Source organism: Papio anubis, chromosome 4, assembly GCF_008728515.1.
Source record: "Papio anubis isolate 15944 chromosome 4, Panubis1.0, whole genome shotgun sequence".
Taxonomy (NCBI): Eukaryota; Metazoa; Chordata; class Mammalia; order Primates; family Cercopithecidae; genus Papio; species Papio anubis.
In genome coordinates, this window is record NC_044979.1 from 170,408,975 (window position 1) to 170,435,881 (window position 26,907).

At 41.7% G+C, this 26,907-nt stretch overlaps 1 protein-coding gene across 3 annotated transcripts in view; it reads right to left on the reverse strand.

The window, feature by feature from the left end:
- Positions 1–26,907, reverse strand: part of RUNX1 (RUNX family transcription factor 1) — a 262,592-nt gene that overhangs the window by 104,437 nt on the left and 131,248 nt on the right. For 2 of the 3 annotated variants that reach the window (XM_009202288.4, XM_003895520.5), the window contains exon 3: positions 1,003–1,041. The exons of the other annotated variant lie outside the window; for it this stretch is intronic. In XM_009202288.4, coding sequence (XP_009200552.2) covers positions 1,003–1,041 — 39 coding nt within the window. The remainder of the gene's footprint in view (positions 1–1,002; positions 1,042–26,907) is intronic. 3 annotated transcript variants of the gene reach the window in all.

A 26,907-nucleotide genomic window follows, 5' to 3' on the forward strand; every position in this document is an offset into this window, starting at 1 on the left:
AGTTCATTGACGTTTTTCTTCTGCAACTTTAGGTAAATAACTATAGGTGGTCTCAGAAGATAACTAAATATTTTACATTTTTGCTCTTACAAAAGCCTCCCCAAAATATGCATAAAGATGGGATTAGAATCTCAACAATTCTCTTAAAATTACCCTTTGCGAGCAATATATTTCTAAAATTACATTTGTAAAAATGTCATACGTCTAAAAGAATTATTTCTATTTTAAATGACCATTTACATTTTGAAAAACAGAATGCATCTTGCTATGGTTTGGAACCAAATAGCTGCAGTTTGTATTGATGTCACAGGGATGGAAAACAGTTTTGATAAGGAGTAACGTGTGTGTACAAATCACCTGCCATACACACTATCAGTTTTGAACATTGGAATTTAAACATTTTTTTCTTCTGAATTGGCTTTGAGATTACTTCACTTTTCAAATCTAATTACTATGGGAGGGGGGAGAGCCCTTCGTTCTTCCATTACATCCTTCCCCCATCTGAATGTTTCTGTGGGATGCTATGGTTAATGTGTGATTATTTCACTTTCACTTCATAAATCCATTGTGTACCTCACAAGTAGCAAGCTGAGGACATTTTAAAATTAATCTTTTTAAAATTTAGGAATGCTTAGTAAACATTTTAGTCTCATAACATTACCACTGCTATAACACAGGTAATAAACTGGGCTGTAAGAGAAGCCACGCTGTATTTTGTTTTTAGAGAGTTGTATAGAGACATTTAATAGCAGCAGAATGCACCTATGGTAAACGCTGTAGAACTGAGGGTATCATTTAAGCTTTCATTGAAATATTTTATATGGTATAACATTTACAATATGGAGAACTGCTTTTAAGTATATTGGAATCAGCAAAAACAGCCTTAATTATTTGGTTAAATTATATCACAAGTTATACATAGAGATACATAGATATAAAATCATATACACATATATGAAGGTGCTTATTTTATTTAAAAATATAACTTGGAATGTAACATACCGTGGACGTCTCTAGGAGGATTCATTCCAAGTATGCATTCTGAAATAACAAAGTAGGAAAATAAAAATAATGCAAATTTTAAAATTAACTCTCCCCTGACTTTTTTTCTTTTTTTTTGGCTAGCTCATTTCTTCTCACACTTTTTAGCACTGGAGATTTTTATAGCTTTGACACAAAAATGACTTAAAATAGTAAATCACCAAATAAGAAATAAACTGTTCCTTATGCACGTGGTTTTAGGTACCTTCAACCAATGTTCTCCTTCGCTAGCTAATACTGAATATCTGTTGTAGAATCACCTCTTTTAAGCTCTGTGTGTGATTAAAATGTGATTTGTTTAATGAAGATTTAAAATATATTTGGAAGGTGTAGGAACATTAGAATTCAAGGTAAAATTAAAACCAAACCCTAACTTAATGCAAAAACATTTATGATCATTTACTTCCAATGATAGGACATTTTAGAAACATTTTCCCTTGCTTACTCTCCTTCTCTCTGCTAGGCAGGCAAATTATTTACATCAAAACCTCTCACAAGTTCTAATAGATTATATCAATTAATATTAGAAATAATTGTTATATGATAATTCCCAAATATGGATCACTTTATACATTTACAACTATAGGGAAACCCATTAAGCTAAGTCACATGAAGCTCTTTTTCCTTCTTTTGAATATCTACATATAATGTTGTGAATCTGAAATTACTCTATCAGCCTTGTGTATTGGTAACAGCACTGAGTCACGAAGAGGAAATACTGTTCTTCCAAGACAGGATTTGAGCATTTCAAATGCTGCAGACCTAAAGCTTTCAACTCCATGCCACAATATTTAGTATGCTGTGTGTGTGTGTGTGTGTGTGTGTTTTTAACTTTTAAAATAAGAAAGGAGAGAATTTCTTCAGATTTCTAGATGCTGTTTAAATAGGTAGGAAAACAAGATTTGCAGCTTCTTTGGTCTTATATTTTTGCCAAAGTTAAAGGAACAACTAAAATAAGAGGTTCTCAAGGACTGGTCTATGATGAAATATGAAAGGAATTAAATATGTATAGTCTCGAAGGAGCATCCAAAAAAAAAAACAAACAACCGAGATTGTGGTTTACAAGTAGATAAAATGACTCCATGAAGACTTTTGTTTTTAAAGAGCGAGGCAGAGAAATAATCATTTGCACGGATTGTGAATAAGGTAAGAAATAGCAAATGTATCCTGAAGTAATGTCAGCTCAGTTTTAATAGGTGTTGGGGGCAGTGGGGTGGGGGTGTGGAATCCACAACGGTAAGACTGACCAGACAGCACACCCAGCGGAACCACGCCACCCTGGAAATTCTCTCTTGAGACCCAGAGAAGCTTTTCCGTGTCTGAGTCTAAGAAACTGGAGTAGGAGAGCAAGAAAACACAAGTTCATCTACACACCTAATAATTCAGCAATTCTGAGGAAAAAGCCAGGATTTTTTAAACCCAAAAACAAGGGCAAAAATGAGGGGATTGTGAAAACTATGGTAACTCTTAAAAACTTTGTTGTGTATCAGCAGCCTTGAGAACACAGCAAATGTGGTTAAACTGGGGAGGGGGAAGGGATTGGGGGGGTGAGAAACTGCTGCCCAGGTGAAGTAGCACCTGTGGAGGTTTGAAGTGATTTACCCATGAAGCTGTTAAAGATGCCAGAACCCAAACTGCAAGAGAGGAAAGGTTGTGTGTGTTTATGACAGCGAACAATGAATCTGGTAGCTCATCCTCCAGCGTGCTTGCTCGCGTGCTCTCTCTCTCTCTTCCCTACGTCCCCTATTGAGTGTAATTATATGCCAGGCAATGGGTGAAGTGCTTTTATATACTTTGCCTGATTTAATCCTTGCAAGAACATCATTGCTATCCCCATTTTACAGATAAGAAGCCTCACCCTTGGAGAGTTCAGGGAGCTTGCCCAAATTCACATTACTCTTGACCTACACACACACACACACATTCATATCTACATATAGGACCACATGCATAGTAAGCTATGTTCCTTTTTGATCATGATTATTTATTTTTGTGGGTATCCTTGGTAGAGTTCTAAAAAATTAACTCTGATCTCATCTTTCACTTTTATCCTCCGCTGTCTCAGGGTCTGGATCAGAAAGTATCTTGGAAATTCTTCACCATGCAAACCTCCTATCTTTAGGAGTCAGATTTTAAAGTCATTTCTGTCATCCACAGAGTTTGAGGAGAAAGCCAAGGTCCACTTGGCTGAGAAGCTTTTACATTGATGATAATATAAAATGGTGTTTTAGTCTTTCCCCACCTCCATTAGTTCAAAAGGGCATCTTTAGGACTTTTCTAGATACGAGGTATTTGATTCACTTGCCTTCAGCATTCCTCAAACGCTACCTCTGTCTCAGGCAAGGTGCTAGGCTCACTGGTGACAAAGGCCAAACAGATGAGAGAAAAGAAGTGTCATGGCTGCTGGTGACACATGTCCAGGGTCCCAGGAACTGGTGGAAGGGAATGTAAGAGGAAGAGGGGCCAGCAGCCCCTGGTGGGCTCAGGAAAGGCTTCCTTCCTAGCAGAGGTGATTTTGGACTTGACTTTTGGAGGTTGGGTAGATTTGTAGGTGGTTCAAAGAGCTACAGGAGGGGTTTAGGGAGGTGACGGTGGGGTGGGGAGATGGTGCTCTGGGCTGAATAAGCATCATGAGCAAGGGCGTGAGTTTATGAAACACATCAGCGTGTCAGTTCCAGTGTGGTTGGGCATAGGTTTGAGACCAGGTTGGTGCGGTGGGGAGGGAGCGTGGCAGTTCACAAATACATGGGCATAGATAGGTCATTGGAAGCACATGCAACCTGAGGAAATGTGAACTTCAACATGAGGGAAATTGATCTATCAAAGCCAAACTGGGAAATAACAACATTAATATATATTTTAGAAAAATAAGTCTGTCAACAACAGCTCGGTGAGTTGGAGGGGGTAGAGATGAGGAGTGGGGAGCTACTGCAGTTGTCAGACAAGGGGTCATGAGGATCTGGATTAAGGTAGAAGCAATGGAGATGAAAGAGGGTGTTGAGGTGAGGGAGGGGGAGGAGTCTCCCCAACATCTGTCCATTAATAGCAGTAGAGAAGATCAGAAACAGTGGGTTTGGAGAGAGACATCGTGATGTCTCTCTGAGTTTTGGATGCCCAGAACAGAATAGGAGGTGCTGGTGGGGAAAACAGAAATTCTGGGGAGAGGTTTCAATTAGAAATAAGGAGCTGAACATCCTCAAATATCTATAGTAGTTTCAGATTGTATCTATGGTACAGTCAAACTATGATAGTTTCAGAGGCTGTTTCCAGTGAGAAGAGACCATTCACAGGTTCTGGGATTATCAACATTCCAGGGGTGAGCAGAAGAGGGAGCAATCAAGGAGATAGAGCTAGGAAAAGAAAGAGGAGAGAATAAGGAATAAGAATAAAGGAAAATGCAGCTGGGCGCAGTGGCTCATGCCTGTAATCCCAGCACTTTGGGAGGCCAAGGCGAGTGGATCACCTAAGGTCAGGAGTTCGAGACCAGCCTCACCAACATGGTGAAACCCCATCTCTACTAAAAATACAAAAATTAGCCAGACATGGTGGTGGACACCTGTAATCCCAACTATTCGAGAGGCTGAGGCAGGAGAATCACTAGAACCCGGGAGGTGGAGGTTGCAGTGAGCCAAGATTGCACCGTTGCACTCCAGCCTAGGAGACAGGGTGAGACTCCGTCTCTAAATAATAAATAAATAAATAAATAAATACATAAATTTTAAAAATTAAGAAAAAAAAAGAAAAGTAAGAAAAGAATAAAGGAAAATGCTAGGTTTGGAGGAAAGCCATGTCCCAAAGCCCACAAAGGGGCCATGAAAACAAGGACTGAAAATATTCCACTGGATTTGTCTACAGAGAGTGCCATGTAACATTTGCCAGAAGAGATTCAGTTGAGTGGCAGCAGCAGAAATGGAGCAGAGAGTAGAAAGCAAATGGGATGTAGGGAAGGAGAGAATGAAACATGTTGGAGGAGGGAGGGAAACTGGTGGGGTAGCAGGAGGAGGGAAAGACCAGTGTTGAGAGGTGTATGTGTATGTGTGCATGTGTGTAAGATGGAAGCAAACTGAGAAAATTAGTGTTTGCCATGTGTATTTTACTGAAGATAAAATTCATCAGCTTCCACTTCAACCCAGGTCTTCCTCTTGTTTTCCCCACTGCACCATCATTCTCCCAGTTCCAGATTTGGATCCATGAATTGATCTTTGCCCTCATTCAGTCTGTTGCCAAGGGCTCTTTTTTGTTTCTTTGGTTGATAACAATTCAGCCCCCACCTTTCAATTCCTATTGACATCATTCTGGTTCAAGTTCTCATTACCTCTCTGCTGATTTCTTACAAAGATCTCCGAGAAAGGGGGTTCCTGCTAATTGTACACAGTACTTCCAGATTAGTCTCCCACACCATAGTTCTGCCAACCATGTTCTCCTGGGCATCTGGAATTCAATGCAAGGTCTTTAGCACAGTCCTGCAGGATTAAGAGCCACCCTTCCTGTCCTCATCTTGAAGGGGGGGCAGATTCTTCTGCCTCAGGTGAAATTGCCTCTCAAAGACCAATCACATGCTTCATCATCACCTCCACATCTCCTGTGTGACTTGAATTATAATGTGTTTTGGGTTATAGCTATTTAAATATATCGGGGGGTGGGGCGGGTGAGAGGAGGTAGTGGAACCACCCCTTCCCTGGCTTCAGGTTTCTATGTGGAACAACATTCCTTAGTGTAAAACTCTTGACCTCTTTTTACACCCTCATTCCTCCTCCACCATAAAAGATTGAATTATCTGGTTAGTAGCGTTGGAAGCAGAAACCAGTTGTAGAAGGCAGAAGCATAAAATGAACCCCTCAAACTTTCCACCCTAATCCCTGGGACTGGGAATATGATGAGGGATCATGCTCTGGTTATGTTACATGGAAAAAAAAGAGATTTTTTTATGTATATGTAATTAAGGTTACTAATCAGTTGGCTTTGACTCACGCAACAGAGAGATTTTCCTGGTAGCCCTAATCTAATCACAGGAGACCATTACAAACACAGTGTTTTCTCAGGCTGGGACAGAAGTGAAGTCAGCGTTGTAGCTGGAAGACAGAGCAGGCACTTGCAAGAACTAGAGAGCAGTCTCTAGATGCTGAGGGTGACCCCTGGTTGACAGCCAGCAAGGAAATGAGGGTCACCATGCTACAGCCCCATGGAATTGCATTCTGCCAGCCACCTGCATGAGTTTGGAGGTGAATTTCTCCCTAAAGCCTTCAAGTAAGGCCTCAGGTTAGCCAACCTCTGGAGTTTTGGCCTTGTGAAGCTCTGAGCAGAGAATCTAGTACAGCACCACCAGATTTCTGACCTGCAGAACTGTGGGCTAAATTTGTTTAAACTGCTAAGCTTGGCAATTTGCTCGTTTGATAGCAATAAAAAAAAAAACAAGTACCCTGGGTATGCTCTTTCCCTTTCCTTATTCTTTTGGGGAGACACTGCTTAGGTATTGGTGAGTGAGTCTCCCTACTTCTGGAACTCAGTGGCAGGAAGTCACATACCTAAGCCATGCTCTCCAAAAGTTCTATCAGTGGCAAAGCTGGTATTTTTTATCTCCATCTGCTTGACTCCTTTGTCATCTCACTGTTGATTGTGCATCACTGGAGAGCAGGGGTGTTTTTTATGGAGCCTCCTAACAGCCCACTAGATAATTGCCTTAGTCTCTCTAGATTCACTCTCATTCCCACACAAATGCACCAGTGGATTGTGAATACCTTGCCAGCGAGGCTGTGTTTTACCCACCTTTAAATTCCCTAGGCAGTACTGCAGAAAGTGAATGTGTACCTGAGCCGCTGCGAGTCTGGTTAACAGATTCTGCCTCAGCAGGTCTGGGAAGAAGCCTGAGATTCTCGGTTTCCCATAAGCTCCCAGTGATGCCACTGCCTCTGGTTCAAGGTTTGCACTCAGAGTTGGAGGATTCAGTATCTCAGATAGAACATTTTTTTTGTTTGTTTTGTTTGGTTTTTTTTTGAGACACAGTCTTGCTGTCACCCAGGCTGGAGTGCAGTGGCGTGATCTCCGCTCACTGCAACCTCCACCTCCTGGGTTCAAGTGATTCTCCTGCCTCAGCCTCCTGAGTAGCTGGAACTACTGGCACGCGCCACCATGCCCAGGTAATTTTTGTATTTTTTGTAAAGATGGGATTTCACCATGTTGTCCAAGCTGGTCTCAAACTCCTGACCTGAAGTGATCTGCACACCTCGGCCTCATAAAGTGTTGAGATTACAGGTGTAAGCCACCATGCCCGGTGGAGATTGGACTTTTTAAGTTGTTGTTATGGCCTGAATGTTTGTATCCCTCCAAAATTCACGTTGAAGCCCTAATCCTCTATATGCTGCTATGAGTAGGGTCTGTGGGAGGTGATTAGATTAAGATGAGGTTGTAAGGCTGGGGTCCTCATGATGGGATTAATGCCCTTATAAGAAAAGACCAGATTGATCTCTCTCTCTCTCTCTCTCTCTCTCCCTACCTCCACTGAACTCAATCATGCTGGCACTCTGATCTCAGACTTCCCAACCTCCAGAGCTATGAGGCAATAAATGCCTGCTGTTTAAGCCACCCAGTCTGTGGTATTTTGTTATAGCAGCCTGAGATGACCAAGACAAGTATGGTAATAGAAGTCACCAGTACATCTTCTATCAGGCCTCACAAGGAGCCGCTTTATATACATTAATTATCCCATTTAATTATCGAGCAGTGAGTGGTCCATCATTACTCCCTTTACTTTACAAATGAGGACACTTAAGATTTAGTAATCGGCCCATTCTAAGCTCATGCAGTTTGCCTGCAGAGTGCCCAGTTGTAGCCAGCAGCTTGCAAGATGGTCAAAACATATTACCAGTCAGATTTCCTTATTAGATCCTGACAAGTTGCCTTTAAACCATGAGGACAGGCTGAGTTCAGAGGCTCAAGCTTCTAACTCCAGTGCTTTGGAAGGCCAAGGCTGGATGATTGCTTGAGCGCAGGAGTGTGAGACCAGCCTGGGCAACACAGCAAGACCCCATCTCTACAAAAAACAAAAACTATGCGGACATTCTTTCTTATTCTAGAGCAGCACATCCAATGAGAGTCGGCCGGGCGCGGTGGCTCATGCCTATAATCCCAGCACTTTGGGAGGCTGAGGCGGGCAGATCACGAGGTCAGGAGATCAAGACCATCCAGCTAACACGATGTAACCCTGTCTCTACTAAAAACACAAAAAAATTAGCTGGGCGTGGTGGCGGGCGCCTGTAATCCCAGCCTCTCGGGAGGCTGAGGCAGGAGAATGGTGTGAACCCGGGAGGCGGAGGTTGCAGTGAGCTGAGACCGTGCTACTGCACTCCAGCCTGGGTGACACAGCGAGACTCGGTCTCAAAAAAAAAGAAAAAAGAAGAAATATAATGAGAGTCACTTACATCATTTAAGATTTTCTAGTAGCCACATTTAAAAAGTAAAGAAATGGGTAAAATAAATTGTAATATGTTTTATTTAACCCAATCTATTGAAAAATTGTTATTTGAACACGTAATCAATATGAAAATTATTAATGAGCTATTTTATATTTTTCTTTTTTTTTTCTGTACTATGTCTTCAAAAGTCTGTGTGTATTTTACATTTATAGCGCATCTCAATTTGGTTTAGCCACATTGCAAGTGGTCAATACTCACATGGGGCTAGTGGCTACCATACGGGACAGTACAGTTCTACCGGAACCACTCAAAATGCAATTAACCCTGGATAGCAATTTTGCTACTAGTCTGCTAGTGCTTGAGCAAGCCCTGTTTTTAAACTGCTGTTAGTGAGGACCATTAAATAGTGCATCTTTCTTGACTCATGTTTTCCCTCTGAGCTGTCCTGAAGCGAAGTTCAGAATTTTTATTATAGCATCACTTGATTGACTCAAAGGTGGAAGAACACACATACACAGCAGCAATAACTGAGTTACAAAGGCCTACTAACCACTGTCAACACCACTAATGCATTTTTACAGCCATGGATAGCCACAAGTTAATCTCATACATTGTTCATTTCCTCTTAACATTCACCAGCCATGCATGCCTCAGCCTATAAAACAGTGCTTTGGTTTCCTTGAGCTCTAAAACAATATTACAAAAGCATCTCCTGTCCCTTTCTTTTCCAGCAAAACTAGTTCCCCATGAAACACACCTGATGTATTTTTAAATATAAGCATTATGGATCAGAAATTGGAGGTTCTATTTTTAATAGGCCATGATTTTACATTTTTCTTTTTTAAACGATACTCACTCTCAAATAGGAATTCCTATAAACAGGTTTATTTTGAAATATGGCATATAAATTTTTCAAAAAACCACTCAGTGTTTCAGTTTGCTAGCAATCTACCAGTTAACATACAGTAATAGATCACTTCAGTGAGGCAGCTACTGGTCTAAGCTATGGAATCCATCCTCATCAGAAGAAGTAACCAAGGAGTGGGAATGTGGGAGAGGTTCATAACAGAAACCACTGCCCCTACTTTCCTGCGTTGGTTCTCAAGAGCTGCTGGGAACCCTCGAAGGTCCAAGTATCTCTTTTGGGCAAAGATACCAGTTTCTGGCTGGGCATGGTGGCTCACGCCTGTAATCCCAGCACTTTGGGAGGCAGAGGTGGGCGGATCATGAGGTCAGGAGTTTGAGACCAGCCTGGCCAACATGGTGAAACCCCATCTCTACTGAAAATACAAAAAGTAGCTGGGTGTGGTGGCACGTGCCTGTAGTCCTAGCTACTCAGAAGGCTAAGGCAGGAGAATCGTTTGAACTCGGAAGGCGGAGGTTGCAGTGAACTGAGATGGCGCCACTGCACTCCAACCTGGGGGACAGAGCCAGACCCATCTCAAAAATAAATAAATAAATAATAAAAAAATAAACAAAATTTACCAGTTTCTATCTGTTAGTCCTATGGGTTGAATACACAGGTTAAGGGGCCGATGTGTGAACCCTGGAAAGGGTGTGGGCCCTTCTCCACATTCTCTTTGGTTCCATCAGCTACAGACAGAGGTATGTTTTAAGAGATACACTGAGAAGTCATTCTCCACATGAAACCAGTCTTCTCTTTGAGTGATATCCTTCAGCTAAGCATTGTGGGAAAATATCCAAGTGGAGCATCTGAAAATTGTGCTTCAGGGAGGGGAGTTTAGGGACTTGTCCACAGCCTTCAGTTTCCTAATTGGTGAATGTCACACCAATAAGATTTTCTGGTGGATGATAGATGCAGAGTCTATAAAGTTGCTAATACTTCTAGAGTCTGCTTTCTTTCGTAATCTGCTTTATTTGAGGCATTTTAGTTAGTTAATATATTTAAAGCTATTTCCACCACAATGAATTAGAAACATGACATGATTTTTCTAAGTTGAGTAAAAAAGAAATGAATGAATGTATGAATTAAAGGCAGGGGTCCTGTTCCTCATGTCCCACATGCCATCCCACAGCAAATGCTCCTTCCCAAACGGAATCGTTTATTTGGATTCCTTGTGTTTATAATTTACTCTTTCACTAGGAGAATTATGAAATAGGAAAGTATTTTTTCCTTATGCAACTTTTGTCTTCAAAAATAACTGAGTCATTTTAATTGGTTCTTGAAGGGAGGAGGGTAGGGGATTAACTGCAGACCAGCTTGATAAGACAACCCTTAGTGAGCTGGTAGAGGAGTAGGTATGTCTATGTTAGAACTTAAATGTGGACAATGGTGGGTACAGGACAGGCAAAGGAAATTCCCCAAAGCTGGCTGAAACAGCAAATTTCTACATGGACAACTAATTCTTGGATACTTGGAGTAAAGACATTAATATATATTATTATAAAGACATAAATACATATATATTCTACATGAAGATATTATATGAGTGACTTTTTTACACACACACACACACACACACACACATTATCTTCAAATTATAGGTAGGTAATCATTCACTCAGATTCCAAATTCCAAAGTTAAGTTTTAGAGTTATTGATGATTGGATTCATTCATGCAATTAACAGGAACCCCAATATATTTGAGTGCAGGAGTACTCACTATCTCATAAGGTAGAGGAACCTGTAGGAAGTTTGTCACTAGCCATGCGAGCAAGTTAGTTACTTACCTTGTCCCAGCCTCAGCCTCCTCATCCACAAAACAAGAGGCTTGGACAAGGTGGGCTTCCCAGCTCCAGGAACATTTATGCAAATGCCAGTTGGAATTGTGGGAAATCGGCCTGGGTCTGGTGCTTACCCACGTCAGCATATGGCTAGAGTGAACTTGGGTTTCAAGTGGGAAGGGGCCAGAAAGGAAAAAGAGGACCCAGAATCAACTAGAGATAGGACATTTTAAGGACGTTCCCATTTCACATAGGGTTTCTCTAATTTCAGGGAAGTATTGCCTATTTTAAAAAGCAGATTCAAGGAGATATGATTTAAAACAAGTATACACATAAAAATAACTCTGAGATTCTGCATCTTCTAGAAAATCACAGAGACACATCGCTATCGTATTCTATAATTTACATGGTGATCGAGAATAGACACAGTTACTCAGTGTTATCCAAAATAATTTATTATTACAATCATTAAAAATATTAAAATTCAGCTCTTTCATTAATTCCGTCTACTCCATCCCCACCAAATTAGTGAATTTCACTATGTATGATACTACAAAATAATAGTTTAAAAATAATATGGATGTACAACATAGTTGAATTCCCATGCAATAAACAGATAAGGTTCATTATTATTATTATTATTACAACTGTTACTATCTCAAGTTTGTGACTTTTTCACTAAAATAAAAATTTTCCTATTTATGATCCTATATAGACTATAGAGAAATTTCCCATAAACATAGCAGAATTCCTTAGAAAGGGAATATAGAAGCTTTAGCTAAATTTTGGATGCTGAATCACCCATTTGTTTTGGGACATAGAAAGTCTACTGAAGAATCCAGAGTAAGACCTTGGTCTTCCTCTTGATCTTAGTCTACTTACAAGGTCTTGATCTGTGAAGGAATTGCTGAGATATCTACATTTGTCAATTAAATAATAAATTGCCAAATATCAGCCTTAGAGTATTCTATAGGACTCGGATAAGATGGCAAATACTTTCATATTAATCCTGCTATCTTAGAATTTGGAAAACAGACTTTTACATGAAATAGTTGGCTAAGACTATCACTATCCTGCTTTCTTGTGGGGTCATGAAATTGCCATAGTCTACAAAAACTTTAAAATTTCATGTAGTCTGAAATATAAAATAGCTGGAAAAAGCAACAATAGAAGTAATAATCCTATTCTCTAATTACATAATTACATTTTCTAACTTTCATGAAATTGCTAAGATCTGTATTGTAATGGTTACATATTTTCAGGTTACATTATTAATATTATACAACTGATATTCAATAAATGATACCATTTTTATGGATAATACACTGAAATGGAATAGTAAACATTTTTGTGGAGACTTCTCATAAAACATCACTTACCTCAAACAATAGTTAAGTGAGATTTAAACTATTTTTATATGATTGTTTTGGACTTGCTTAGAAAAATACTACCATTTAAATCTATTTTCTAAAATGTAAGGCAAATTTTGCTAGAATTTTTGAATTAAAAAATGGTGCTATTTCTGTGGAGTTCTCTTTTTGAAAGGTATAGAGAAAGAGTGGAAAGATTTTTTAATAAAATTAAACTAAAACATCTGAAAATAGATATGACTTGATAGCTAATTTTTAATTTATATTTATATGTGCAATGAAAGCTATATTCAGAGATCACCCAAAAATTTTTAGAAACATACAAACAACACTGAAAAATGTTATCACATATTTTTACAGAGTAGGTTGTTTTGAAAACAGCAAAGAAACAGATGATCACCAAAATATTATCACAAATGAGCCAAGAAATAAATTATAGGTCATTTCTAGTTGACCACTGACAAATTAGTGCACTAATCTTAAGTGACTATATAGCACACTCCCATTTTTTTCTTTTCTAGTTATCTTAACAATTCAAATGTGCCGGGCGCGGTGGCTCAAGCCTGTAATCCCAGCACTCTGGGAGGCCAAGGAGGGCAGATCACGAGGTGAGGAGATCGAGACCATCCTGTGAATGGTGAAACCCCGTCTCTACTAAAAATACAAAAAATTAGCCGGGCGTGGTGGCGGGAGCCTGTAGCCCCAGCTACTGGGGAGGCTGAGGTGGGAGAATGGCGTAAACCCGGGAGGCGGAGGTTGCGGTGAGCCGAGATCGCCCCACTGCACTCCAGCCTGGGCAACAGAGCGAGACTCCATCTCAAAAAAACAAAAAAACAAAAAAACAAAAAAAAAGATTCAAATGCATGTGAAGATACCCATTTTGAGGAGAATTTAAAATGTATTATTGGTCGATACAGCACTTTTAGGTAAGGGGGGCCTGCAGCAAATATTTATATAAATGTGGGCTTTAAGATTTTTTCAAAAGTATTCTGTTTTAGGAAGTTCTGTAATTGACAGCTTCTCGATTTAGGAAGCATCTCAGGTTTTAGAGAAAAATATTCTAGATGAAGTCTTTTTCCTTAATGCAGAAGCAGTAAAGTTTCTAAAATAGAAATCATTTTGTTTAGCCTTCTCTTTAACCAAAGATACCAAATAATGAAGTGGACTTCTGAGAAGGAAAGAAGAAAAGTTTACCAAATATGCTAGTGGGGGCTCCACTTTTAGTCTGCAAACCTCTACACCCAGGAGCTGAGCTGTCAAATGGAGTCGGGTCCTGATTGAGCTGAATGATGGACACACAGTGCCCAGACACGGTGCACAGTGAACTCACTCTAGGAGACCTGCATGCCCCCTTCTCCCGATTCACCCACTGCTCTGGAGGTCATTATTTAACACCGGCAAATTGAACGATGACATGAAATGAAGTGCAAGATGCTGATATTTCTTCCCCCTCACTAATCACGCTCACAAGAGAATTCATTTCTTTTCTTTTTGCCTCAGGCATATCTAGGCTAGCAATTTTCATTTTGCTACCGAAATGATTTCCCCACTCCCCACCTTTCCCAATTAGAGTGGAAATGGATTAAGACTTCAGGTTAACCCCTCTGTTACTGGGAATGAGAAGGAAATAAAGTTATATGTAAGTTTTATTTTCACCGTTGTGTATGATATTGTTTTCTGATCATGGTAAACATAGATTTAATTAATCACACTCTCCCCAAAAGACATTCCTTTAGTGAAGACATGATACTGCATTAAGGTAAAGCAGCAAGAGAAAAACTTCTTTAGCCAGTATGTCATTCTGTTAACTTGTCATCTTTAAAGTGTTCTAGAATTCTTATGCATCAAATTAGGAAATTTGGATAAAAAATAGTAAGTTAAACAGAAGCATAAAAGCACATTGGTTCTTCAATTACAGAGAATGGATACAACAAAAGTTAATACTTCCTTGGCTTTTACTAAACTTGAAATATTTGTTTCTAAAAAATTTAAGTGTGAATAAATATCTAGAAAATGCTGGATCATCTGAAACTTATGAAGTAGCTTTTCCCCCTACAGAACCTAAAAATAAAAACTTCTCTAGAAAAAAGCATCCTCTCTTTACTGATCTTTAAAATGTTTAAATGTTGAAGCCCTGAGTTGTATACCTCACATAACTCCTCTGTAGCAACCTATAAAACAAGAATCCTGTCTCCTGGCGGGCTGTTTATTTTGCTGTGAACAAAAGAGAAGGAGATTCGGTATTTCTGAAAATAACCTGAATTCCCCTTTGAGACAAAGTTTTGGATTTTCTAAAGTAAATATGGTATTTTCTATTTTTTAAACTAATATGTAAGTGTATATACTATTGGCTTTGTTGGTCAAGAAAATAGTTTATATCAGGAAGAGACTGGATAGCAGAACAGCAGCCTATGAATGCATTAGATTTTGGTTATGCTTGGTTTTGACAGGTTTAGGGTTTTTTTTGTTTTTTTGTTTTTTTTTTGAGATGGAGTCTGGCTCTGTCGCCCAGGCTGGAGTGCAGTGGCGTGATCTCGGCTCATTGCAAGCTCCGCCTCCTGGGTTCACGCCATTCTCCTGCCTCAGCCTCCCGAGTAGCTGGGACTACAGGCACCCGCCACCACGCCCAGCTAATTTTTTGTATTTTCAGTAGAGACGGGGTTTCACCGTGTTAGCCAGGATGGTCTCGATCTCCTGACCTCGTGATCCGCCCACCTCGGCCTCCCAAAGTGCTGGGATTACAGGCATGAGCCACCGCTCCCAGCCTGTTTGGGGGTTTAAGAAAACATGAAACTGGGTTGGTTTGTCACTAGACATCCATGAAGTGTTGCTAGCCCATGAGGACAGAGAAAGCTGTGGAATTGATTCCTCAAAATCAAAAGCCTTATTTATGCTGATAGGGCTGTAACAACTGAGCAAATTTTAGTGGACAAACAGTAGAGGTCCTTAACGTTTACTGAGCTATTCTGAGCTTCAGACATTGTGGCAAGGGCTTTTCGTGCATTATCTCATTTAATCCTTTTGCTAATACTATTAAGTGAGGAACCATTATCCCCGAAGGCTTAAAGAGGTTAGACAACTTGCCCAAGGCCACATAGAGATGGAGCCGTGAAAGTGAGAATTTGACCCAGTCAGTGCACAGAGTAGACAATCTTTGAATTACATGCATTTAAATTTAAAAAAGGCTGTTCTTCATAGTTCTCACTGAATAAGTTTCATAGACAATGACTTTCCTAAAGGACTCCTTTTGCTTCTGAAGGGCAGCCACTCTCCAGTTAAAGGGGATTTGCAAACAGACCCACTCGGGAGTGTAGTACAAGGAAAGGAACTGCTTTAGAAACACTGAACCCAGATAGATGGATAAATATCTCAATGCCTTTCCAGAATAGTACTTAAGGAGCAGAGCCCATCTCAGTTTGGGTTTGAGCCCATGGCCTTATGGTTTAAATATAAAATGCATTAAAGCTCTTTATTTAGAGAGTCACATGCCCTCTTGTGGGAGCAGCCCTGATTCTCCCTCTGACTTTGGTGAATGTACAATGCAAATAGGTGTTTTGATATTGTCATTAGCGTTCATTATTTATGAGGACTTGATCGCGTATTCAAAGCCAGCCAGGAGCGTCCTGTGCCCCCTTCAGTGAAAACCTTGACCCTAAGGACAGCACTTTCCTGGTCTACAGCCTTTAGGAGCTCTTGACAGCAAGAAAACCTAAACAGGAGAATCCCACTTAGCATTTGCCCACAGGTAAGGAGCACAGAGAAGTAGACCCAGACTTCGAATTTAGCAAAAAGAAGTGTGCTGCCATGTGAAAAGTTTCTAAACGGTGACTTCTAAACCATAGGTTGTGACCCATAGATTGGTTGTTAATAATAATAATAACAAAATAAAGGCAAGAAGAAGAAATAGAACAGAATAACTGGAAAATAGAGCGCTTCATCCGTAGTAAGAGTGAATACTGCTTCCTGAAGCTCTCTTTTTGATTGACGTATCTCCCCCGAGCCCTGGCATACAATTTACTTCTTACTGTTTCTTGCTATTCAAAAAGTTTGCAAGCCTCTAGCCTAAAATGTCTTATTTTCTTAGTACTCAATTTGTTACTTGACTTGGTGTTTGGCTCCCTGTGACTCTCTGAAGTTCTCCCGACCTTTCTGTGCCTCTGCTTCCTCCTTTGCCAAGTCTAAAATCATGCCATTTAAAAGTTATCAAGAGAACCAAATTAAATCACAACTGCTGAAGTGCCTTGTCAAGCTAAACACAGTCATCAAAGGTGAAGGATTATTATGAAATAAAACAGAGTGAAGCTGGTTTGAAGGCCATCCTTCTGTGAAACAGCACTGGGTCATTTTGTTTAGAGATGAAAAGATTCTTAGCAAACATTTTGTAAAATCCATTTAGTTTACAGAGGGAAAAGGAGGCTCTGAAAAGTGAGTGACTTTTCTAAGCTCCCGAAACAGTGGCTGATCTGGGACCCCTGACCTGTGAATTAGTGGTCCACCCCCATGCCCTGCCACTCCTCCAACAGCCGTTTTGCTACTTCTTTAAAAAAGGGAGGGTCTTGTGAAATTTTATTTACAGAAAATTTACAACTCATGCAAAGCAAAATGGATTTCTTCCCTTTCAAAGTGGTTTCCTGATTGCAATCACATAAATTAAACTCCAGCCCTAAGAAAGTCATTCGGATAGAGTAATGATACATCTTCAAGAAGAGATACAGATACATAAATTAAACTCCAGCCCTAAGGAAAGTCATTCGGATAGAATAATGATACATCTTCAAGAAGAGATACAGATAATTCTTTGAAATTCTCAAGAAATAATGCGATAAGATGCAAAAGGTTAAATATTATTAATCTTCCTGAAGTGTCAATCAGGAAGGTATTTTTAAATTGTATTGGAAAGAAAGAAGAGACAATGTTTCTTCCTATTAATGATCTGAACTGAAAGTAAGGGAAGAACTAAAAAATGTGCAAAATTGTCCTGGGGAAAAAAAGTAGTGTAAAACATAGTCTTGGATGATACAGCAAGGTCGTTGCTCAATTTTATGTTGTAACACTATTTTAACTGTCACCAAGGGCTGGGATAGCAAATATTGCATCAACTCTGCAAGGTGTTTCCTGGGTTTTGTGGACAGGGGGTCGGGGGAGGTGCAATCTCCATTCTTGTGAAGGCCAGATAAAGACTTCTGCTCCAAGCCACTATCTTTTTGTGCTGAAGCTGTAGATAACACAGTTTCACACCCTGCTGCCCAAGTCCTGCTTTCCCAATTTGTAGGTCTTTATTGCTAAAGTCTTTTGTGTTTGTTTTATCAGACACATTTTATCATCCTTCTCCAAACACCCTTTGTCAAAGTCAGCCTTTGAACTTCTTTTGCATATACATAGAATGGGACGAATGATTCAGGATATGTAACAGGCTTATCTTATAATTCTAAAGAAAGAGGAACAGAGCCATTGACCTTTCTTCTATAATATATTTTCTTGGGGCTGGTGTGTGTGTGTGTGTGTGTGTGTGTGTGTGTGTGTGTGTTAGGGGTAAGATGTACAATCTCTTTACCTTTAGAAAATAATGCAATAGATTATCCTATACCAATATTTTATGCCTTTTAATTTTGCACAGATTAAGCCTGAATCTTAAGGTTCAACTTGTCTTGGATTGTACTAAAGGCCGCATTGCAGGTAGGGCTAATTTCGGGGTCTGATCCGTGTGGCTCCCCGTGCTCCTGACAGTACACCAGGACAACTTTGTGGTCCGTTCCATGTGCAGTCCCCATGCTCCTGACAGTACACCCGACCCTAAGACTCTTGCTTTGCTTGCCTTTAATATGGAACTGAGTATCAAACCTTGCTTGAGGAATTAATGCTTGCTCATATCACTTATATCTTTTAAACGTGGAAAACAGAGAGAATCCACTTGGAGCACATCAGATAGGTTTATTACTTTGTCCCTCCCTTGTCATTTTTTGCATGTCTCACATCAGACCCTACTCTGCAACTGTGAAAATACAGGATGGGATAGATGAAGAAGGTGGTACTCCTTCCTTCTCTGGGCACAGAGGCAGTTTCTCAATGCAGCTCACATGTGGCTACAAACACAGAGTATCACTTTCTTATAGAGACCAGGTCACTGTTCCTTAAAGAAAAAAAAAAAAAAGATGGTGTTCTGTTTGATAACCTGCACTTCTCCAGAGTGACCTGAGTCCAGCTGAGTCTGGAAGACTTGTCTTAGGCAGGTCCCCTGAGTCTCTGGCTCCAGCGGGCCATCCTCCATGGAAGATGAGCTTGTTTCATTGTTGCAAAGTATAGCCAAGCTGATACATTTTAGCAAGATTAAAACTTAATCTTTAGGGTTCTGGGTCCTCTCACCAAATTTTCTCTGCTCACACCATGATCTCTGTTGTCTCCTCCTCCTCCAGTTCCTCTTTCTTTCCTTTCTTCTTCTTTTCCTCCTCCCTCCTTGCTTCCTTCCGCCTCTTCCTCCTTCTCCTTCTTCAACTATTACCTACCAAGCTGTGCCTGGGCCGCCCCCAGTGTTTTGCAGCTTGAGGAACTTCCACAGGCCAGCTTGGCCACTGAAACAAGCCAGTGATGAACGTAGTTTTAAACAAATCAAGATTTGCATAAATTGGCTCTGAAGTCAGCTTCTACAAACCAGCGGGAACACTCGCCATATTCTTAGTTCAGTGCTGTCTTCCCAGTGGGTTCTTAGACTTCGCAGCTCACCCTTAGCCTTCTGTTGCAGGGAAATCACATCCATGTGGCTCCCAGTCTCTGGCAAGCCAGGGAAGGGCTCGCACTTCTTTTGCTTTCTCCACCTTCTCCCCACTGGCTGGAGCACTCAGGACTCTCCCAGGTCCTATTTTTCTCCTTTGGGTAATTTCCTGATAGAATCCTCAGTAATGAAGATAATTTTCAGAACCTTTTTTTTTTTTTTTTTTCTGGTACAGAATTCATTTTGACTTCTGGGAACTAAGAACAAATGAACTGTCTTTCTGAAGTCAAGAACTGTATAATGAAAGCTAAATGCAGAGGCAAAAGCCACTGTCTGTTGCCCTTTGTCCTCTCTGTCACCAGCCCTGGACGTGAGGGTGAGAGAGGAAGCCTCACTCTTTCCCAGTAAAACCCTGCAGTTGTTCTGTGCCAGATGAAGCCCTCTTCAGATGCTGGACAGGGTCCAGGTGCTGCCCTGTGAGTGGATGCCAGCCTCGGTCCTCACCCAGGCCAGGACCATGTCCAAGGTGGGCTCACTCCTTAATCACATGCTGCCGGTCAGGACTCCGAATGCAAATGCTGGTGTTTTGGGTTTTCTGTTGTTACGTTATTGTTGTTCTTTTTTTGAAATAAGGTCTCGCTCTGTTGCCCAGGCTGGAGTGCAGTGGCTCACCGAAGGCTCCAACTCCTGGGTTCAAGGGCTCGTCCCACATCAGCCTCCCAAGTAGCTAGGACTACAGGCACACACCATCATGCTCCGCTAATTTTTAAACAGTTTTAGAGATGAGGTCTCCTTATTTGCCCTGGCTGGCCGTGAACACCTGGCTTCAAGGTGATCCTCCCGCCTCAGCCTTCCAGTTAGCTCATGCTGATGTTTTATTTAAATATCACACAATATTTCAGTAAAAGGCCTGCAAAGAAGGCACAGAAAGCATTTTTTTTGGAGTTCACTGGGGGCAGGCCGAGCTATCCCATTAGGTGGGAAGGGGTCCCTTCCTGATTTGCATCATACAGCTGCTCCTAGTGGTGGCACAGGACCCAGGAGAAGAAGAGTAGGTGCTTAACAAATATTTGCTGAATAAAGGTTGATGAAAATCAATGTCGACAATACATTTATGGGGATCAAGTAAGGAATAAATGTAATATTAACAACAGCTGCCACCTGCGTCTATTACCTGACATCTCATAGATAGCAACCCTAGGAGGGAGATCTTATATACATGAGGACAGAGGAATGGGGGATCCACGGAGGTGCCTGACAGTTGCATTTGAACCCCTACTCAGATAGAGGAACCCTCTGCAGTCTGCTCAGGATTGGAGTTTGTGGCTGGGAGAAAAGAGGGACAGCCTTTCCAGCCAGCCCTCTTGGGCAGCTAATGTCTCCTCCCCACATTGCTGTGAACCCCTGGCCATCCTTCCAGCTCTGCCCTTGCCCCACTCCAGTAAAGCAGCCAGAGAGTGATACACATTAGATTGTGTCTCTCCTTCACCCAAACTCTTTGACGGCTTTCCAGGGTACTCAGAATTCTAGGCCCTGGAGGAAACCAGCCCAGCCCATCACCTAGACCTGGGAGCACCTGTCTTCCTCGGCTTGCTCTGTCATAGCCTCTGTCTGTCCCACAGACGTGCCAAGCTTTTTCTGCCTCAGGACCTTTTCATGGGCTTTCCTTCTACCTGGACCACATTCCTCTATCTGACCTCCCCCAGTTTTTCCCATGGCTGCTCAACTGTCATCTACTAAAGTAATGGGTAAAGTAACCCTGCTCCCTACCCCTGAACCATCACAAGTATCATGTCATATGCATGGGTTTCTTTTCACCATTGCATTTGTCTTATTCGATTTCTGTATTTATGTATTTGTTGTCCATCCTCCAAGTGACAGAGGGAGTGGATGGAGTGAAGGAGAAGTTTTGTCCTTGATGCTGTCCAGCATCAAGAAAAGTGCTTGGAACTGAGTAGACAGTCAACAGATACTTCTTAAGAATGAATGAATCAATTGATGACAATGAACTGTAGCTGCCACCTCCTCCAGCCTAGGTACCCTGAGGCATCCTAGATCTCAGAGCAAGGAGATGACGACTGCCAGGCATTGAGTGGTGAAAAAAGATTTTCCTTTGCTACTTACTCTTCTATCACTGGGTGGCAGTAAGGCTAGAAGCCTGGGAAATCTCCATCACCCCTCCTCTCTGTTTTGCAATACTCTTGGGTGCCCTGAGGGCTTCACAGGTTGGTGTGGTCAACAACCTAAGCAACCACTTCTGAGTTTCAGGCATAGTGGCAACCACAACTGGCCAGTAGGTCGAGGAGGCCTCTGCTTAACATATTGCACCAATGTTTTGGTTATGCAAATATATGGTTTTTCTCATTCAGATGGAAAACATTTCTGGCCAAGTCAAAACTACAGAAACACAGCAAGGAAGACTCATCTATATAGTCCCCTCAGGCCCATTGCCCCAGCCTAGGTCCCTCTTTTTACACCCTCAGAAGACTGTTCTCATTGCCTTCCTAGTCTTTGAGATGCAGGCATTTGGAAAGCACACATCTGATGCATACCTGAAACTCTGGATCAGTCATGTAATTGTTTCCAGATACATAGGACATGTGTGATGACAGATAGGATATGTACAGATGAGTAGTGATTGGATCTGGGCTCAACATTCCAAATCGATGCAAACCAGGGTGTGGGGAGAAGCCCCTGGCCTTTCACCTGGGGTGGGGGTGGGGAGCCTTCACCTGGTCTAGTTTAATCTAGAAGCAGGCATAGAAATGGCAGGAAAGGCCAGGCGTGCTGGCTCACACCTGTAATCCCAACACTTTGGGAGGCTGAGACAGGCGGATCACTTGAGGTCAAGAGTTTAAAACCAGCCTGGCCAACATGGTGAAACCCTGTCTCTATTAAAAACACAAAAAATTAGCTGGGGGTGGTGGCAGATACCTGTAATCCCAGCTACTTGGGAGGCTGAGGCAGGAAGAATTACTTGAACCTGGGAGATGGAGGTTGCAGTGAGTCAAGACTGCGCTACTGCACTTTAGCCTGGGCAACAGAGGGATACTCTGTCTCAAAAATAATTAAAATAAAAAAAAAAAATGAAGAAGAAGAAATGGCAGGAGAAGGAGGGAGCAGTGGCTTTGCATGGACTTTTCTCTGGGATGAACAGGGCTCGGGAAAGGAAGAGTCCTGTTGGGTTCTGATGTGGGGCTGTTCACCCACAAAAGCATGGAGAGGTGCAGATGGGAGTGGATCTCCTGCAGAGACGGTGTAGAGACAGAATGGACACCCCAGGCCAGGAGTGTCAGCTTTGGGAACAGTACTTGGTGGCATCTGCAGCCTCCTGCGTCAGTCGGACACTACAGAGCTTAAGCCTCGCCACCTTCTCTTTACTTTTCTGCGCCTTCAACCTCATGCTAATTTCAGTTGAGACTCAGGGCAGAATGCATATTTTGCACTACCCTGTGCCACAGGGTTTCAGTCTGGGGTGGGCATGGGGACCCTTTACATTGTATTCTTTAATAATTCACATGGCAGCATCCTAGGGCTACTTTTAACTGCTTCTTAAAAGTAATTAATTGATTTTCTGACATATCAGTTAACAACGTATTACACTGACACAAAGTCGTGTTTTGGCTCTTGATTGAACTGAGGGTTGTATGGATTAAATTCTGCCCAGAGTCTAGCTTAGGAGACTCTAAAAATATGCCTCTATAAAAAGAAAGGCTTTTTACATGGAGTGTTGTCTAAAAATCTAAACCATATGTCCTTTCCGGGCTGTCAATGGGGTAAAATATGGGTTCCAGTGTGTGTAGCTGCTCAGACTTCGAACATTCAGGAGGCATAAAATAACCTACTGTTACTCAATATGGCCAACACTCTGGATTAAAGTCACTCAGGCTGTGCCGAGGGAATTGTTTCTCAGTCAGTGTGAACCAGGAGCCATTCTTTTTCTGCCTCAGGACTCTTGGAAGGAGGCAAATACGAGCTTTGTACTGAGAGTGGCAGGAGCTGAGTTTGTTTGTAGCTGAGTTTGCAGGATCCATTCATCGATGCTCCATGATGGAAGAATTATACACAGGGAGGATTCCCGTCAACAACGCAGACGTTATTAATGGGGATGTTAAGACTAAGATTAGTTAAGTGGCTTGCCCTGGGTCATGCACTGAGTCAGTGGAGCATTAGGAACAAGAACCTCCTGACATTTTGGCTTCTGTAGGGATTTGTGGGACAATGCTGTGATGAGGATGATATTGTACCTGCCAGGAAGTCACCATGTATATTTCAACACCTACTGTACCCACAGTATGACACTCTTGACAGGGTCATTTCACGAGGGCAGCTTTTCTTCCCCACTCCTGGGAGCTATCACTCTGGTCTTTCTCCCCTTCATGTGGTCACTTGGGCATATGGCAGAAGGAAGTGGCAGCTCAGGGAACTCAGTCCCCTCCTCCCTCCCTCCTCTTGTAGCTAGTGCCTGCAGGAAGCACACATTCTGGTTAGTGTCTTCATGTGGCATGTTTTATACTGGTTCAACTGCGCCTGAGACAGGTGAGAGAATTCAGCGTTGGGAAGCCTGTGTGGTTGCACTTCGCAGCCCCATTCTGCAACTTGGTCTTGAGCTGGCATTTGGATCTGCATGTGTCCCACTTCTTTTTGCCTGTGTCCTAATCGATTTGAAACTCAAAAAGGCTGCCATTCATTGCATGTCCTTCAATCTGAGCGTAAAGCCGGGACACGTGATGATGGCAGTACGAGCCCACTTAAACCTGATGCACAGTGAGCTGAGGCCTTGCTTCTCGGCTGTGTTCCTTACCTCGGCCTGGTCATTTATGCTCAGTTTCCTGAATTATGGAATGAGGATAATGATTCCTCCTTTACAGCACCGTTATGAGGACTAAATGAGATATTCAATGAGACTGCTTGTAGACTGTTTACCGTAGCAGTTGCCCAGTTAATAGGACTTGAACTATTTTTTTTATTGCAAAGTACCAGAAGAAAGATGTAGAAAAAGTGTTTAAAAACCTTAACATATTTTCCTATTGTGCTATTTTATTTTTTGATATTTTGGAAACATCTTAAGTTCTGACCAGAACTTACAGGAGGTAAATTTAAGGGAAGAATTAATGACTATATGGAGACAAGGCAGTGCACCCTTTACAAGGAAGAAGAGGTACATGTAGGAAGACTTCACAGGCAAAGTCAAGGTCATCACTGGTCTAGTCCTGCTGAGCTGAGGACAATACTTGACATTCCTCTGGTAATTGTTTACATGACCATTCATTCTTCCTCGCCTAGCCTAAACCCAAATGGTCAAAAAGACTCATGTTCATGGAATCTGCTTTAATTGCAGAGAAGGGTTGTTTTATGAGCCTCAAAGGAGAAAAGCATTTTAAAAGCATGTGAGGAAGCATTCTATGCAAATGTAAAATATTATTAACAATCATGACTACTTTGATCGTGTATTTTAACATATTTGTTGTTTCTTGGCAAAGTGGAAGGTGTTGTCAGACCAGAGGAATAAGTGCAAGAGATCAATAATGTTTGGGTGACTCATTTTATAATTATCTTCAAACTTTAAGGCTTGCAAATTCCATTTTTCCTAGGTCAGTGTTATTTTGCTGAGACAGAGAACAAAAGTTAACATTATACAAATATGAAAAATGTATTCTCCGGGGTCTGAAGTGCTGAATGTCAACAGCCTCTTCACATTCCTCGTTTTTGGAAGTGAAAAGCTTTTACCCAGAGATATAGGTTGTCTTCTTAACTCTTTAAAAGTACAGTAATGAGATCCAAGCAGATTCAGTAATGCATATTCTGAAAGTTATTTGGGTTAAGAATAGAAGAGTTTTTTGTGTGTGTGGGGAAGGGGAGATGGGGAAGAGTCATGAATTATTCACTGTGATTCTAGCGATGGAAGAGAGCCTCAAGATTTTGCTGAAGTCACTGATTGATTTTCTGACACAACAAGTGAAAGGAAATTCAAGTGGCTCATTGGTATTGCATGTCAGACACACGATCTCCTGTTAAATGCAGGGCTGCATTACAGCTGCTATAAGTTTGTGTTTCACGGGTGGGAGAAAGGGATAATTTCTGTTACCTGATCATTAATATACTCTAAAGAGTTCTGTAAGAAAGCAACAAACATGAACCCCATGTTCAACGAACACAATGTGGGCCCTTCCCATGGGCAAAGTCCTATCCTGGAGAATTTTCGGGGGTAATATTTGATGAAGGCATGGTCCCTCACCATTAATAAATGCACAGTCTAGTGGAAGTGGCAGTTTGATCACCAAATACTGAGAGTTCGAGATAGAATGCAATGAATGAGATCACAGAGGTATAAGGCAAGTGTTACGGGAGCACAGGAAGGGGGAAAAATGAGTTCCATCTGAAAGGGCCGAGGAGGGAGGCTCGGAGGAGGAGACGATGACTAGATTGAGCCTGGAAAGAGTGCAGGGTTTAGACAAGCAAAAATGGGAAAGGAATTTGAGCTAGCGCACATGACATAAGCAAAGTCAAGGAAGAGGGAAAGTACAGGGGATGTCATGGAATGGCACATGTTGGATGCAGCTGCAGGACACATGAGCGTGGGAAGAGAGGGCCCAGGAAGAACAGAAGGCCAGGAAGGGACGCCAGCCCTGGGTCACGGCGGCGTTTTCTGAGCTGCCAGGTCTTTACGTGTGTTATCTAACTTAATGCTCACAATATCCTTTTGGGAAAGGCACCATGATTGCTCTAATTTTATGCATAAAATAGCAGATTTACGGAGGATCAGTAATACCAAAGGACACCCAGCCAGTAAGTGGCAGAGCCAGGACCTAGATTCAGGACTGAAAATAGCAAAGGTCATGCTGTGACCCCATGCTGTTCTGATACAATAGAGGTCCTATAACTAAGTATATGGCTAAGGTTTGGAGACTTCTTTCCCATGGGCAGGTGGGTATCACAGAAGGATACTGAGCAGCAGAGAAACCTATGCTTCAGGTAGAGCCTGAGGAATCAGTAAAAACAATGAGTAGGTAGAGATTGGAAGCTCATCGGCCAACTGGGAGATATGGCACATGTCTTTGTGAGGGGGCCGTGGAAGCCAAGGAAACAGAAAGCAGACGGAGACAGGGTGAAAGAGGGCACTCAGAACTTTGGAGCTAGACATTGGGGTCAGGCTAGGGCACAGATGAAGATGTCCAGGTGTTTAGCCTGGGTGACTGGGATGATTGCAAATCGACAGGCAGTTTTCAGTTGAACAAAAAGAATTGGAATTCTGCATTAGCATTCTACATCCTACATCTAAACGCATGATTGGCTATTAGACAGTAAGAGAAATGCTGACCAGAGTTTTAATACTACATCAATCAGAGACATTTATGCTGGGTAACAAATTTAATGAAATGACAATATCCCTTGATATCTCTCTCACTCTTGGCAGAAATATCTCAAAGAAGATAGAGAGATGGAAAGGTGGGCAGACACATAGAGAAAGTGAGCGAGAAAGCCTGGAACATCGAGCCCTCATACAAGTGTTGAAATGAATGTGGGGCTTGGCGGGTATGAAAGGCAAGTCAATTATCATCACTGGAAGTTGGAAACAATTTGTAAGATGGCTTGTCAGGACCCTAGATGGATAAACAGAAGAATGAGAGGCTGTTATAAAGTTCTTGGCTTGGCCAGGAGCGGTGGCTCATGTCTGTAATCCCAGCACT